General features: G+C 38.4%; 3 protein-coding genes across 5 annotated transcripts; 2 read left to right on the forward strand and 1 right to left on the reverse strand.

Moving 5' to 3' along the window:
- Nucleotides 1-1,129: 1,129 nt before the first annotated feature.
- LOC113494618 (endoplasmic reticulum chaperone BiP) lies at nt 1,130-4,941 on the forward strand. Its single transcript, XM_026873047.1, has 4 exons — nt 1,130-1,270; nt 1,826-1,972; nt 2,459-4,088; nt 4,229-4,941. Exons 2-4 carry the CDS (start codon nt 1,842-1,844, stop codon nt 4,445-4,447), a joined length of 1,980 nt encoding a protein of 659 aa, XP_026728848.1. The 5' UTR covers nt 1,130-1,270; nt 1,826-1,841; the 3' UTR covers nt 4,448-4,941.
- Nucleotides 4,597-10,826, reverse strand: LOC113494619 (adenylate kinase 8). Of its 2 annotated transcripts, XM_026873048.1 has the most exons (11): nt 10,630-10,826; nt 9,710-9,842; nt 9,535-9,620; nt 9,351-9,456; nt 8,329-8,513; nt 7,861-8,074; nt 7,646-7,770; nt 7,412-7,503; nt 6,996-7,146; nt 6,070-6,157; nt 4,597-5,182 (listed from the first exon to the last, which is right to left on the reverse strand). In XM_026873048.1, exons 1-11 carry the CDS (start codon nt 10,720-10,722, stop codon nt 5,088-5,090), a joined length of 1,368 nt encoding a protein of 455 aa, XP_026728849.1. In that variant the 5' UTR covers nt 10,723-10,826; the 3' UTR covers nt 4,597-5,087. The 2 variants fall into 2 exon arrangements, with proteins under 2 accessions (XP_026728849.1, XP_026728851.1); XM_026873050.1 differs by lacking the exon at nt 6,070-6,157 and having other exon boundaries at nt 5,084-5,182.
- Nucleotides 10,827-11,746: 920 nt separating this feature from the next.
- Nucleotides 11,747-16,720, forward strand: LOC113494623 (folylpolyglutamate synthase, mitochondrial-like). 2 transcript variants are annotated; one of them, XM_026873054.1, is made up of 8 exons: nt 11,747-12,147; nt 12,786-12,896; nt 13,165-13,272; nt 13,637-13,816; nt 14,203-14,339; nt 15,402-15,582; nt 15,769-16,157; nt 16,294-16,720. In XM_026873054.1, exons 1-8 carry the CDS (start codon nt 12,067-12,069, stop codon nt 16,670-16,672), a joined length of 1,566 nt encoding a protein of 521 aa, XP_026728855.1. In that variant the 5' UTR covers nt 11,747-12,066; the 3' UTR covers nt 16,673-16,720. The 2 variants fall into 2 exon arrangements, with proteins under 2 accessions (XP_026728855.1, XP_026728856.1); XM_026873055.1 differs by having other exon boundaries at nt 12,786-12,866.
- The last annotated feature ends 426 nt before the right edge of the window (nt 16,721-17,146 follow it).

Genomic DNA, 17,146 nt, shown 5'->3' on the forward strand with positions numbered 1-17,146 from the left:
GGAGCTGGACGGTCTTTTATAAAAAATATACCGACCTATTTCAAAAGATGTGATCATGCAATGCTCAACACTCAACTGTAATAGGTATCTTTATTGGTCCTGAGGTCCTGATGCTTACTGCATTCACTGTTAACTCCACGCGTACCTAAGTCAGCGAAATCAAGAGACCATAGAAATCATTATTATCTTATTGGCATAAATGTTTCAAGTATAGTTAGAAAACCTTGAATATTAGAACAATTGTCCTCATTATAGCTCTATTTACTTTCGCACCAAACACAAAAACAACATACATACATTACTATACATTCAATCACGTTAGAACAAAGGCGAGGATATCGGAAAACAGATCAAATTTCTGGACTCTCTTGTGGTATTTTTATAGCTAGAAAGCGGTCGTTCAATCAGGCATGCTCTAACTTTATGTATATCGCTTTGAGAAAATTGGTAATAAATTTAACGAAACCTTTCCTCTTTCGTTTGACAAATTAATGAGGTTTACAAGCGCAAGTGTATTTAGCACCAATGATTTAGCACTGAATGGTTTCCTAATGAAATAGTCGCAATTAATTTCGTAAAGAAGGTCATAATCAAAGTATTGCACTATTGGCGTTTATCTAAGCTGATGCTGATTCTACATAAAAATCAGTCATGTCTGAGCTAAAATTGTTTAGGACATCTGTAACAGTCCTTTTTGTTTACCATACTTTCTTGCTTATCGAAGAATCAGAACATTTCTAGTAAAATGTTCTAGAAGGTAAGTAAAGAAGTTTCTGGAAAATCTAAAACTCACTTGGAGTATATTGCTCTTGATACCGATTCTATAATGTAATTCTTCTTGAAATGAATATCTGTTGACATTAGTCATTTATAGTATTTCGTAAGTTTGGAAAAAGATATAACATCTACCTAGCTGTTGCAATAATCGTAAAGTTAAACCTTCGTTTAAAATTGCCGCTAAGGAGAATGGTCATAGTCAGAGCCAAACGTGGGCCAATCAGATTACGCCAAATACCCACACTTGGTTCAATCGTTGAGAAGTTTGTGATACGTCATCGTTTAGTGGACCAATCACATTCACCCACGATAGATACTAGCGCTAAATAATAGCGACGGCCGCGTGTGAGACTTCAGTTTTTCTTGAAAAATCGAAGGTGAAGGAACAACGTAATTGTGAATTTGTACTCGTGTATTTCATTCAAAGTGCTTGTATCGTGGCTGTGAATTACCCTTATTGGAATTCAATTTCTTTAATCAGCTGTAGTATTTGGTAATTATCTTTTTTCATAACCATAGCCCTTTTTTGATACATTTTTTTCTAAACCATGTACCGATCGCTATGCCTTGTTAACCTCATCCATTAGTGGACTAGATTTCAGACAAGTAGTAAAATTATAAGGTATTTCTTGCAAAGGCTATGTTTTATATCAGACGGGGCATCTTAAAACACAGAACAATCTTTCATTCATCTTTTACTAAAATTCCTCTAATCTGTGTGTAACGTCAGCGAATTTTCTCGACGCCGCGGTGCCGCCGAGTCGGTTGTTGGGGCGTCCCATATTATAACCCCATTGCCGCCTCAAGATACCGTTAAGATTTTAACGCCGTTAGAATTGTAACGGGTTACTTTCAATTTCTATTCAACCTGTAATCTGGTCGAGTTTGGCCCGGCGCCCTATATGACGTGTCCTTTGCCGATTACGTGTCTCTACTAAAAGGTGTCATCTGGAAGCTTTGATGATCATAAATAACTTCAAGCAGCTGTTTCTTATTAATGATTTACACAAGAAGGATTAATAACTAATATTAATTTAATTTGTTACAGAAAATCGTGACATTGCATGCTCAAAATGCGGTGGAGTATCTTAGCGTTGGCCTGCGTGGTCGTGGCGGTTTACGCCGACGAGAAGAAGGATAAAGAAAAGGAGATCGGCACAGTCATCGGTATCGACTTGGGTACCACTTACTCATGGTAAGAATTTATAATATCCACCCCCTTTTTTCTTATAAGACTGTAGACTTGTCTTACCTACCTGCAATATGGATCCTCTTGATAATTAATTAAAAAAGAAGTTCTAATTTAAATAATTTATTAAGAGACACTTATTGTTGAACTAACTTAATAAAATAAGTAATAATAAATTTTAATTAAAAAAATAATTTTCTAAACCTGTTGCTGTTACTTTAGCTAATGCCTTCTTTCTTGCTTCACTACTTCATATTGTGAAGTAGTAAGAAGTAGTGAGCCTTTATTTTACAATTCGGTTATCAAAGTCTTTTGTGATAAATAAACCTCTCAGAATTGGTGACGTAATTTAATCAGCCTACTGCTGCAAATTTTTAAATATATTTATTGAATGGATAGAAATGTGGAATAAATAAAAGCTAGAAATTAGCCTATAAATGTATTGATGATTGGCTAGCAGTTAATATAATTCCAATTTTCATTTGTCCACAGTGTGGGTGTGTACAAGAACGGCCGTGTGGAAATCATTGCTAACGACCAGGGTAACCGTATCACTCCCTCGTATGTAGCATTCACCGCTGATGGCGAGCGTCTTATTGGTGACGCCGCCAAGAACCAGCTGACCACCAACCCTGAAAACACAGTCTTTGATGCCAAGCGTCTCATTGGTCGTGAATGGAGTGACTCCACTGTCCAGCATGATGTTAAATTCTTCCCCTTCAAGGTGGTTGAAAAGAACAGCAAACCCCATGTTTCGGTCATGACTTCTCAGGGTGACAAAATCTTTGCTCCTGAAGAAATCTCCGCTATGGTCCTCACCAAGATGAAGGAAACTGCTGAGGCTTACCTCGGCAAGAAAGTGACTCACGCCGTCGTAACTGTCCCCGCCTACTTCAACGACGCTCAGCGTCAAGCCACCAAGGACGCCGGTGCCATCGCTGGTCTCCAGGTGATGAGAATCATCAACGAGCCTACCGCCGCTGCCATCGCTTACGGTCTTGACAAGAAAGAGGGCGAGAAGAACGTACTTGTATTCGATTTGGGTGGTGGTACTTTCGACGTGTCTCTGCTCACCATCGACAATGGAGTCTTTGAAGTAGTGGCCACCAATGGTGACACCCACTTGGGTGGTGAGGACTTCGACCAGAGGGTCATGGAGCACTTCATCAAACTGTACAAGAAGAAGAAGGGCAAGGACATCAGGAAAGACAACCGTGCCGTACAGAAACTGCGTCGTGAAGTTGAGAAGGCTAAGAGGGCTCTTTCCTCCAGTCACCAAGTCAAGATCGAAATTGAATCCTTCTTCGAAGGTGAAGACTTCGCCGAAACCCTCACCAGGGCTAAGTTCGAAGAATTGAACATGGATCTTTTCAGATCTACCCTCAAGCCTGTACAAAAGGTCTTGGAAGATGCTGACATGAACAAAAAGGATGTTGATGAGATTGTACTGGTTGGTGGTTCTACTCGTATCCCCAAGGTTCAGCAATTAGTCAAGGAATTCTTCAACGGCAAGGAGCCTTCCCGAGGCATCAACCCCGACGAAGCTGTCGCTTACGGTGCCGCCGTACAAGCTGGCGTGCTCAGCGGAGAACAAGACACTGACGCTATCGTGCTCCTCGACGTCAACCCTCTCACCATGGGTATCGAGACTGTCGGAGGTGTCATGACCAAGCTCATCCCCCGTAACACTGTCATCCCTACTAAGAAGTCACAGATCTTCTCTACTGCTAGCGACAACCAACACACTGTTACAATCCAGGTGTATGAAGGTGAACGTCCTATGACCAAGGACAACCACTTACTCGGAAAGTTTGATCTTACTGGCATTCCTCCAGCGCCACGTGGTATTCCTCAAATCGAGGTCACCTTCGAAATTGATGCTAACGGTATTCTGCAAGTATCGGCCGAAGACAAAGGAACAGGAAACCGCGAAAAGATTGTCATCACTAACGACCAGAACAGGCTGACACCTGAGGATATCGAGAGAATGATCAAGGACGCTGAAAAGTTCGCCGATGAGGACAAGAGGCTCAAGGAGCGCGTTGAGTCCAGGAACGAGCTGGAGAGCTATGCTTACTCCATCAAGAACCAGCTCCAGGACAAAGAAAAACTTGGTGCCAAGGTTGGTATCACTTAATATTGTTAAAAAAAAAACTAAATAACTTCTTTAACTCCATTACTCCACATAACAAACATATTTATTTAGAAATGTTCTAATTAACAACAACAAAAGACTTAATATTTTTTTTTGCTTGTCCACAGTTGAGCGATGACGAAAAGACTAAGATGGAAGAGGCTATTGATGCTGCCATCAAATGGTTAGAAGACAACCAAGATGTTGACTCAGAAGAGTACAAGAAACAGAAGAAATCACTTGAAGATGTGGTTCAGCCCATCATTGCCAAGCTCTACCAAGGCCAGGGAGGCGTACCTCCGCCCGGCGCCGGAGGAGAAGAAGAAGACTTCAAAGACGAGTTGTAACCTAACAGACTTTAATACGTGATCATAACCATATGTGATCCCGAGTCGCAGACTGTACACTGTGTGAGTATCTTACTCTGCATAGTACACAGTCTGTGACGGAACACGGATGTGGAGTGTTTATGCTCGTGTTGTGTATATTTATTGTATGCCTGTCTGATGTATGAGTGTCGCGTGTGTGTGGCGTGTGCGGCGGGCGGCCTGCCGTCACGGAGCCGAGATCTGATCGAGTTTCTGCCGTTGCGCATGCGCGTCTGACTGGTGCGTGAACTTAATTGTAAAAATTGATGCATTTTTATTTTTAGTGAAAGCAATAGTTTGCGTGTGAAATGCGAGAGGCCTGTTTCCATGACTTTTCGTTTATCGATTCATCTGCTGCTAGCGGCTGATGATCCGATACTGAGTCTCATCACATCCTAGAGACTACCTCAGTGTTCTTAACTGTATGTATGTAATTATTTTGAGACTGCAGAATTGTTAGTTCATAATTAGCAGAATAATTAAATAATTATGTAGAAATTAAATAATTTCAATTGAAGTACGGAGGAGTACATAAATAAAAACATTTTTCTAACGACAAAATCTTTTATTTCTAAATTAATAAATACTACCAGATAAAATTAGTATAATGACGAAAAATTTAATCGGCACGTACATTGCGCAATTGGGAACAGCACTCTATATCAAAGGGTGGTGCTGCAATGACGGCCGCTTGTATCTTCACTTGAACTTTATCTGAAAGGAGAAACAACCATAAAACAAAAACTCTTTATCCCAAAAAAGACAGTCACTGCAGTCTGTCTTTTAAACACTTGATAGATTCTTTGATTAGAACAACAACAGAAAACGGGTATTCAACCAACGACCTTTTTTATTATGTTCAAATCTATGATGCAAGAGAACTGAAGCTGTGCTTCTGTTGCATTATTATGTAATTATAGTTATCATGCATAAAATTAAAATATGCGAAATAATCAAAGTTAATTACTACTAATTCTATGAACCGTGTTGCCACGGTTGGACAAACTAGCCAATATTCATGTTATGCCATTTTTTACATCATTTATAGATAACGTGTTTCGAGCTTCATCCTTAGTCATTGACTAAGGTCACTCCTCTAAAACTGTCACAACGACAAGTCGAAATTGATCCTGACCTCTGTGGTCGTGTTCTTTCAATCGATATTTCGAATTGGCTGAGTTTTGCCAAAAATATTCACAAGAAAATAATCACATAAGAATAACCTATATCTTAATAGTTTGATTGAAATGGACTTTCTTTATCTTATCTCTGTTAGCAATTGGTATTTCCCTCTTATGTAAATCTAGCACGTAACGCATACCGTAAAATAGTATTTAGAACTAATTAGAAAAAGCGTAAAGTGGAAAGCACGACCCCGGATTGTTTACCAATTATTACATTAAATATCAATGGATGTCGGTTCATGGTCGGGTTCAGGGTTGTGTTTGACCTTTATTTTTCTGGGGTGAAACGTAAGCTCCGCCGTCTCTGGCTGGCTCTAGTCCTATGGACTCCTTCTCTAGAAAAAGCCCACCTCGCTCCTCACTCCCCATAAGAACGGGTGCGCAGGACGACGCGCCCGTGGATTGTGTTAGACCTACCAAACGGTTCGCTAGCGTCTACCTCCGTCGCGGTAATGCCGGCTGCTGCTCGTAGCTCCGCCAGGGACTCCGTGAAGTATGTGTCCCACTAAAGCATACAAATCAATAATAGTTGTTACATGCTGAGAATTAATTAGGTATACGTACTTTTATTACTTAATTTCCCACCTAGAAAATTAATTAATTTATCCACGCAATAAATACTTAGCAGTCAAAAATAAACAGACAGGTTTACAATGTACCAGTATTTTTCAATGCCATGTAGAATTTGGTATTTACAGCCAGTCACCCTATTACAATCACCCTATGATATTAGTACCATTTCTGAAAATCTGATTGTGTTATTAGACTTCTATAGCTGACTGAGCACCTAAATTAGTAGTAAGTACACAAGAAATTCTTTAAAGGCTTACGAATTTGACCTAGTCTAGTAAAACAACGGGAAAAAACATATTTCGGCTTTTGCCAATAAAATGCTGTCTACGCCAACTACTATGTATGCTAAGCACGCAGTAACGGGCCTTTAAAATTATCACGTAGATATCACCGAAGCCTAAACTACTGTTAGCTCTTGTAGGTCATTGACTTTTCAAGTCATGTTATTAGCATACCTGCCATATTTTTGCTAAACTTCATAATTATACTCAGACATGACTTCGTAACAATCGAAATCGTCAAAATATTTTTTGGATAAGCTTGCTAAATGATTTGTCTGATTGAACTTTTGATTTTTGCAATGGCGAAGCATGAGTGATTTACTATTCTATAAAGTTTGGAAACATTCGATTGAAATCGTGAAATCTATGTACCTACCTACGCCTTGATAATATTTCATTGCAATGTTTTCCATTTGGTTATTTTCCGAACCAAATCAAACGCTAGTGATGACAAAGAAACACTTAAAGTTAGGAATAATTCTTAATTACTTCTTGTTCCAGTCGTTCTGCGTCGTAGTTAGGGTGGATGACTACTCGGGGCCCCGATCCCATCGGCGCAGTCTGGCCCGTGCACCAGTCCACTCCCTGCCGTGACGAGCGTTGGCGACATGTCCCTACATCTATATTAAGAAATATTATTCTGAAAGAAAAAGCGTAAATTAATATCTAAATAATATTTTTTGGCACAATTGGAAGCTGCACCTACCTATTTAACAAATTTAGTAAGTTTAGAAAATAAATTCTGCCACTTGGCAACTTTTAATAATAGTCTACTTTCAACAATCGAAATTGCTTTCGAAGTGAAAGTAGTTCAGTATAAAATAATTTGTTACGGTCATCTGGACTTTTTGTTGCGATTGCTTTTTGTCTAGCTCTCAGACAAGAAAACTTGAAAGTAAACTCACCGGTTTGGTGGAGTAGGCATATTGTCTAGAAGCTCGAAATCACTGCCGCATGTTGGGAATCCAGTTAACACCCATCCGTGGTCGATGCAGTCCTTGAATGAAATATGAATGACATTAAATTACCGTTAAATCAATCCTAAGCAAAATTTTTCGACATCCCATTATCTCGTTACCTATTCCGCAGTCTAATTTTTTACATATTAGTATTAAGGTAAGGAACTAGATATTTACTACCTTTTTGATGAGCCGCCTCTTGACTGCCTCGGCTCGAAGCTGGATGCTGGTACCAAAGCTGCGAATTCTTTGGCCTAGCTCATCATCCTTTGCTCCTGCTTCATTGAAAACAGCGTCGAAATGCACTGTTAGGGAAATAAATTATACCAATTTACATATATCAAGACTCATAATTTTGTCTGCTTTTTGTAGAGATAAATCTTGGCAATACTAACAGTAAACTAGTCCGAAGTGCTTCGCGAGTAGATGTGCCTGGCTCCTGCGGCCGGAGCCCCGCGGCCCAAGCAGCAGCACCCGGTAGACGCCGGGCGCTCCTACTACGCTGATACCTTGCTTCGGACCTTGTGCTCCGGAGTTAAATGCGCGGACCGCGTTGAAGCACTTGGTCGATATCTTATCCGCGTCATCCTCGGGTTCAATGTATACCTCCTTTAGGAAACAAAAATAAATTATGAACACAATATTGTATTGATATAATATAGATATTCAAATTTAATTATTTTAGTGCAGCTCTACGTCGTAGATTCTTTCGCTGCTTACTCGCCCAGAATCAATTTAAAAGGCTGCTATTGCTGAAGTGTTTGCTTGTGCTGAATATATTCCTCATATTTCGAGCGTCTCTCAAAGCATTTTCGAAACATTCCGTATACTTACTGACGCAATAAGACATTTTTTTTCGTTACCTTCAAGGTAGCTTTGTATGCAAACTTGAGGCCTTCAAAATCTTGCTGGAAGAAGTTTCTGGAAGGGGTGAGGTTGCTGGAGGTCTGCGGCGCCACGGGAGGCGTGTTGGAGAGTACGATGGTCACCGTGGGCAGCACTCCGTCCTGCTGCAGACAGCGCGCCTCGCGGACCGTGCACGGGTGGTCTGGGACATACTCACTACTGTTATATTCAGTCGTCAGTACTTAGTGGAGTTTGACAATAAATTTGTTGGTGTAGGTACCCTGACCTGACACTCGAAGTCTACTAATAAAGCGCTGAGCACCAATCTTGTAACGAGGTACAACACGATGACTGTAATTATTTTTACTTTTGTTACTCAACGTGGGACGGTGCGGTAACTTAGTTCTTAGATGACTAGGTATTTCTCTAGTTTTCAGCCTGTGTATAACGTCTTAATGAAGAGTTATCTACGGACCAACAATTCATTTTAAGTGAGTCATGCTAGGTCCTATATTTGACTAAATTGCTGGGCCCTTAACGGGTTTCATATTGTAAAAAATCAAAGTAAACGGTAGCGCGCAGACCAAGTTCCAACAACAGGCACCGCGCATGCCGTGCTCTACTTACACGAACCTTTTGGGACCACTTTGAGCCCGCTGATGATTGCAATTGACGACCTCCGTGGTCGAGTGGCGTACGCACCGGTTTCAAGGTGTCGCTAGCTCTGGGGTCCCGGGTTCGATCCCCGGTCGGGTCAATGTAAAAATTCACATTTCTATATTGTCTCGGGTCTGGGTGTTTGTGGTACCTTCGTTGTATCTGAATTCCATAGCACAAGTGCTTTAGCAACTTACTTTGGTTCAGAACAATGTATGTGATGTTGTCCGCAATTATTATTTAATTATTTAATTGCATATATGCACTTCACTTACGCTGTACTATACATGTTTGCAATAAAAATGGTAAGGATAGTTCTACACTGCGTCTACATTACCAGAATCATGCAATAAGTATGTAGCCACAGAGAAAGAAGATTTACCAAACATAAGCCATCCAGCATGAGGCACGGGTTCCTTCGTAACTATGCTCTTCGTGACCTCCGACATCAGCTGAGGAGACACACATCCTGGCACGTAGTCATCGTGCTGCAGACCATATTACGTTATTACCATAATCATGAATTATCGATATCCATGCAATAGCGATAATTAGTAAACGTTTACTTTCTCATAGCGATCCATCACGCAGCGACGTGTCACTACGAAGCAACCGAAGTCCTTTATCATCTGTTTCGCCAGACATTTCACATCTGATAAAGCAATGAAGATTACAGTAATTATTTCTATTAGATGTACCTACAGATAAATGTAGCAAGTACATACATGCATATCAAATTACCTATGGTAAGATCAGGTGCAATGAGTAACAACATCCGCGGTGCCTCCGTTGCATGCATATGCTTGCTCAAAAAAACCTTCATATGCTTGAGATGATCCTTCGGCAAGTGGACAATGAGGTCTCTTGTCATGTCCTGAACACAAAGATCTTTAAAGTAAAATCTAAAAATTATATATAAACTAGCTGACCCAGCAAACGTCGTTTTGCCTGATAAATTATATCTAGTTGGATGTATTTTTTAATGCTACATTATAAAAAAGTAAAAACAAAAATATTCGTCCGAAAAATAAAAAAATAAATTTTAGTGTGGGCAACCTTTGTCACTTAGGGGTATGAAAAATAGATGTTGTTCTATTCTCAGTCCTACCCAATATGTATACAAAATTTCATAAGAATCGGTCGAACCGTTTCGGAGGAGTACGGTAACTAACATCGTGACACGGGAATTTTATATATTAGATTTGCTTAAAATATTACTTCTTAGGTAAGTTAAGTCAAGATAATTGCTAATCCAGACTTCAAAATACAAACTTCACTTTACACCGGGGTAAGAGCAGAACCAATTTCGATGAAATTTGGTATGTAGATAGCTGAACAAACACTCGATTCTTATTCAAATAAATATAGGTTTTCCAGTAGGATGAGCAAGGAATAGTGTATCTGATTAATCCGGGTCGAACGAAGCTACTGTCAGTTATAGAAATAGCGTAGAACTCCCAACAAAGCATCTTAATTATACTTGCCGATAGCCGATTTCCATCAGACTGATTTCGAGATCAAAATTCTATCTAGTCTGTTGCGAATAAAACCTCAATATTCTGCATTTACGTTACAAGAGTTCCCGAGAAAGTAATTAGTCATGGAGGTACTGACAAAGATTGTACGTTAGAAATGTAAAATCTGAATAATGAAGTAGATACCTTCAACATTTGGTACACTCTATATCTTTCAAGATAAGGTAGAAAATCCACCGGCATTTGCAAAGGCCTGTTGGTGCTATCGGTTTCCGTCATTTTTCAGCAATTATAAATTCGTTCAAGCAATGTAAAACTTCACAAGTTAGAAACGTTTGGCAAAATAACAAACAACCGTCAATATGTACTACTTTACTTTTTTTGTGCCTAATAGCTTAAGTTTTTCAAAAAGGATTTACGAAATGCCGTCAACGTGTAATTTATCTATATTATGTATGTATTTAGAACTATATAAGTATGTTTATCAGTTGTCTAGTACTCATAACACAAGCTCTGCTTAATTTGAGACTAGATGGCGTTGTGTGAATGTTGTCCAATATTATATTATATATTATTATATTAACCTGTATTTTTGACTCGCCAGCTCACTTACTTTCTAAGAGGAAATCAGTGATCATTCATACTGCCAATCCTGATTCCCGCAAGATTCGCGTATATGAGATATGCGTAATATGCGTATATGAAACACTAAATAATAAAATTGTACTTTATAAAAGTTTGTTATATTTTTTATGTGACGACATGGTAAAGGTCTCGGTCGAGTCTGGTTGAGGCTGGCACAGGACCGTAAAAAATGGCACGAGAAAGGGGAAACGAGAAAGCAGGCTACTGCTTTCTCGTTTCCCCTTTCTCCACTCCTCCAATCATCCACATCTTTGGTCTTCCTTCCTACTGCTAAGTAGAAAGGAAGACCAAAGATGTGGATGATGATGATGATGTGAAAATCTGTAATCAAATCAAAACTATTTATTGGAACAAAAAGTAGTGAATAACATTAATTATGCGTTGACAGCCTTCCGTATAATTAAACAGTGATAGAGCCATAGCCATATTATGATTCAGTGATAGAGCCATAATTAAGCCTTTCGATATGGAAACCTTTTACAATTTTCCATCCCGATTAGGATATAATGAGACATCAATTTAAAAATAAAATATTTATATATTAAAATTAGTAGTTATAAAATAAACTTACCAAACTATTTATTTCTTTGAAATAGTATTTAACTAAAAAAACAAATGAACGAAAAATGTTTAATAATGAAAATGTTGGCTGCTGTCATTTCAGAACGCTCACAAAACTCTTCTGTCACTTAAGTAGGTGTCACACACGGCATCTCATGTTAAGTTTTGAGGTTATGTTTATGTAACTTTTGTTTGGTGCAGGAAACAACATCGCTAATTACCGGCTTTGTTTGGCTTGATGTTATGACAGAAACTAGTATGAGGGGTCAAATGTCTTATACTTCATTGATAACATCCACGACACTGAGAGAATCGCCATGTGAATATATTCGTTCGCCGCTCACGGCGAGGTCACGCTTTTTTCATCAAATTATTGTATAATTTCCTCGAATCGTCCGTCGGACGTATGACGTTCTAATGAACAGCATCCGCGTATTTCGCAGTTGCTTGACGAATAGTGTAGTTGGTAGGATGTGTGCAACCAAGACAAGTTACGAGGTAAATAAATACGCATATTATTTGTTTCATTTGGTTTGTAAGAGAGTGTTGTGTAACTTTAGGATGATATTGCACGATGTTATGGAGAAAAGTGCCACGTCGTATATTAAAAAGTATGTAACAATTATGAAAAGTTTTTTCACATAAATTTGCGTTTCTATTATTTGATAATTTAATTCCATTTGTTTGCGTGTACAATGCAATTAAAAACAGTACAGTCCCAGGAGATTCTGTAATTGTTTTTATATCCTTTTCTTTAATTAAACACTATAAATTGAGGACCTATTTTTGTATTACACTACAATTTTATTTACAGTTAGCTCAAAAAATCATATTACTTTTGCAATAAATATTTATGCTGCAAATTGCAATTAATGTTTATGCTGAGATTATTATCAACTGCATTTTAAATTTATCTGATTGCCTACTATATAAAGAAACAAGAATTTCTTTTTAAATTTTAAATTAGATTTGTAGTAGTGATACAAAATCAAAACTCGTTAGTGTCACTCTGCTGAGCAGGGCATCTTTCCATATAAAGAATTTCATAATAAGTTATTAGTATAATAGCCTGTAGTTAGATTCAAAATGTTCATTTTTCCAATAACACATATAATATATTATGTTGTTGGTTGCAGGAGGCTGTATGCAAATTAAATGTACTGCAATCAAACAAAGCTACAATAGAGCAGATCAGGAGAGACATAAGAACAGGTCAAGTAAGTAGCAATCTACCTCTGCTTAAAAAGGTAAATGGATTTTAATTAACATGAGCTGATGAAATATCTACATTCTATTGTGATTTTGAAGTTTGTTACCTCTTAAGATCTTTGTCATCTCTTGAACTTATAATATGGAAGGGAGACAGTGATGTACATTTCAAATAGTGTTATCTCTCTTCCACAAAACATTACAATAGGAGATTCATTCTATTGCTTTTGTCACAGCAAATAAGTACTTTTTAAAAGACAACTGCTTTATTCAGTGTAAACACATCCTAAACTTATCTTGTTGTAGAAATGCACAAACTTAATGGATATGGAGAATTATCTGGCAAGAACTGGTGTTACCATGACAAAATTGGATGAGCTCTCTGTGATTCATGTTGCTGGAACTAAAGGAAAGGTAATTAGCATGCAGCTATTGTTAAAAACACATTGTGTTTGAATTTATTTATTGGCATAAGCTATTAGTATAGAATTGTGAGTTCTGAATAATCTAAAGCCAAGGTTTACCTAGAATGGTATAAACCTAATGACAGTTTAAGGAAGGTTTATGAAAAACTGGTGCAAATCTAAAAATAATATAGGGAAAAAACCAAAAACGAATTGAATCACTGAATATAATAAGCTTAAATTAATTTAATTGGCATCCTTAGTATCTGTTGAATTCAAGTTAATGCAACGCAAGATTTATGTTTGTAAACATCCCGCCGGAAATGAAGTCAAATCATCGTATTATAGGTAACACAAACATTTTTGTTTTTCAGGGTTCAACAAGCGCGATGTGCGAGTCGATACTCCGCCACCATGGGTTCCGTACAGGGTTCTACTCGTCGCCGCATCTTGTGGCGGTGCGCGAGCGCATTCGGCTCGATGGCCGCATCATCTCTGAGGCACAGTTTGCTAAACACTTCCATCAAGTGTACGATATGCTTGACGGTAGTAAGGTTCGTCAACTAATACTTATTATAACTAATTACATGTATTATCAGTAGCAAAAGTTGGATAAAACATTAAAACCCACAATCAAATTCAATGAGTTTCTGGTGTGTGATTAGGTAACAAATTAGGCTTGACACCAAAAATATCGGTAAATCGCATATGTGTAATAATAATACCAGTCAATGATAGTCTGCCTCCTGGGTGCAAGCTTCTTTCCATTAAGGGAAGATTTGAGAACTGATTCCACTTTATCCCCTAAAAGGCCATGTCATTTAATATAACTAACATACGCACCTAACGACTTGTGCTGAAATCATGTAAACATTTCTTCAGATACGAATAAAAATAAACATGATGCACTACAATGATACAATGCAATGTATATTTCCAGGCTTACGAAGGCGATATGCCGAAGTACTTCGCGTTCCTGACTGTGATGGCTTTCAATGTGTTTCTCAAGGAGAAGGTAGATGTCGCTATAGTCGAGGTCGGGATCGGCGGCGTTGTTGACTACACTAACGTCTTGAGGTACGTTTACAAATTCATTTATTCTAAATTAAAAACAATTAGGCTACGTTAAAAACCAAAGTATATCTAACTGCCGTTAATAATACATGCCAACTGTTAAACCAAGTGTGAACGGGAAACCAGACTTTACTGGATAGAATTTTTCGTCGTCAACTATAGGTGTTGTTAAGATGTGAACGGAAATGTGAATATATTGGAATATAATTAAGATAAATAAACTGCATAACTAGCTGGGTCACGGTCGGCGGTTTTCGATATCTTTGGTTAGAACACGGCCTTACATCTATTCATTTGACGTTCGTCACGAATACTCCATTTTATGAGGTAGGATAAAAAGTAATGTTATCTTACAATAGAGAATCATTATTGTTGTCTTAAATTTTCCTACGTTTTTTTTAGTCGGGTTTTAAAACAAAATTGTTTGAATAAAAAAAATACAAATGAAGTATTGCTGTGCTGAAGAATGCGGAAAACGTATCCTCTGCTTTCCTTATTTGGTCTGAGTTAGCTACGCAAATACAATGAGTCCCATTATTTTATTTGTGATCTATAAATAGATTAATGATTAACAACGTACATGCAGCAGAAGAGAATATGAATATATGCATATTTGCCATAGCATTTTGCATTCTACCCAATGATCGAGCGTGAGCATGTATGTACCTAAACATGTGACTCGATTACAAATACACGTCACGTGTTTCAGTAACCGTGCAAAATTTTGACACGTGACTATATTAAATGTTATTGTAACAAATGATGTAAATGTTTACTCTCGCGTATTTATCGGGGTAGCCCGACTAGTTTCGGACCCAACCGGAGTCCTTAATCATGAGCAGAAGCGGCGGGATCGCGAGTCGAACGATCGATTTCGTCGAAGTCGATCAAAATATGACTATACTACTTATTTTTAGAAAAAAAGTCTAGTCGCAATGAGATTCATTTATTATTTGAACAAACATATGTCAATAGAAAATACAGATCTGAAAGTACCTAAATATTCAAGGGCTATCGCTCGTTTAGGGTGAGACTTATGTGGACAAAAATATTTTTTATTTTCAGAAAGGTGCCAGTAGTGGGTATAACAGCGTTAGGATTGGACCATACGTCAATTCTTGGGACTACCCTGCCTGAGATTGCTGCCGCTAAAGCCGGCGTTATGAAGCCTGGCTGCCAGGCTTACACCGTGCAGCAGCCGCCAGACGCCATGGCCATATTGACCAACGTCGCTAATAGCGTTAAGGTAAGGTAACTTTATTAGGGTACAACTTTGTTACTTCCAAGTAACATGGCTTTGTATTGGTAATATAAGTCCCCAGTAGCGATTTTGTCAACTCTGAGATAATTTCCTACAATAACACACATTGGTCCCTTTTCATGTTATGAAATAGTATTTTAGTAAAGTAATTCATTTCTACTTGTATTTCAGTGCCCATTATCTGTTGTACCTGACTACAAAACCTACACGTTCCCGAACACAGAACATGCTCTCCTGCCTGTCGACGTCGAAGCTTACCGGACAAATGCCTCTCTAGCCATACAGTTAGCTCACGCGTGGATGCGAATAACCAAACCAACACACACGAAAAACGGCCTTAAGAAATACGTCCATAAGGATCAAATTATTACAAATGAACAAACAGTATTAGAATCAATAGTGAAATGCGTGACGAAGGAAACGATGACGGGATTATCGAGTTGTAAATGGCCGGGCCGGTATCATGTCGTTAATTCAGATTACGCGCAATTTTACTTAGATGGAGCACACACTAAAGAATCCATGGAGATATGCGCGCAATGGTTCCAAAATTATAGCAGGTAAATTTTTAACTTGTATTTGTGTTTGTTTTCCTGTTGTTTTAAATAATTAAATGCAAATTTGTTATTCCTTTTGATTCGATTTTACGAACTGTTTCTGTTACTATTCCTTTCAGCTCTAATATCGTTGTTTCAGATTACATGACAAAGTGCTGATATTCAGTGCAACTGGAGACAGGGACGCGGAAATTCTGCTCCAACCTCTTCGTAATATAGGTTTTAATACTGTTTACTTCGTGATACCGACCGCCTATAAGAACACGAGCCAAAACAATGATAACTTCTCTCTTGTCGAACAAGAAGAGCTTATTGCCAGGTGCGAAAAACACGCAGAAATTTGGCAACACTTCACAGAAGGCTGCAAGGCTAATGTGAATGTCGCTGGCTGTGTGGCTGATGCTTTGATCAGCCTGAAAAAAACTAAGATTCTCGATAGATCGTCCGTGTTAATCACGGGCTCACTGCACCTGGTTGGTGCTGCTTTATCCTTATTAGATCCTAATTTAGGTAGTTGACTGTTATGAGTGAAACTTATTGCTATTAAAGTTTATTTTTGTAAGTTACTCCTTTTTTTCATTGGTCTGCATAAGTTTCCACTGCTGGGCAAAGGCCTCCCTCATCCTCCCCCCCTTGTCCTTCTAAACATCTCTATGTTATGCGATTTTTGGCCACGATCGCCACACATATTTGTCAAGATCGTCACCGCATTCGGGGACTGTTATCGGTCGCCTTGAGTCCAGTTGGTAACAATATTATCCCATTGGTCACGTTACATACCCGCGACTTGACCAGGAGCCCTCTCATGTGCTGCGCTCAATCACAAATGGGAAAATCTACAGTTTGGACTTCTGATAAATATACTGAGTTAACCGTTATACCTTAACAAGCTGTATTAATTCATTAAAACCATTATCAAATAAATAATGGCAATTTTATTACAGTTTATATGTTTAATTAAATCTTGGTAAAAATGGCCGGTAATGTTGATA

Source organism: Trichoplusia ni, chromosome 5 (genome assembly GCF_003590095.1).
Source record: "Trichoplusia ni isolate ovarian cell line Hi5 chromosome 5, tn1, whole genome shotgun sequence".
Taxonomy (NCBI): domain Eukaryota; kingdom Metazoa; phylum Arthropoda; class Insecta; order Lepidoptera; family Noctuidae; genus Trichoplusia; species Trichoplusia ni.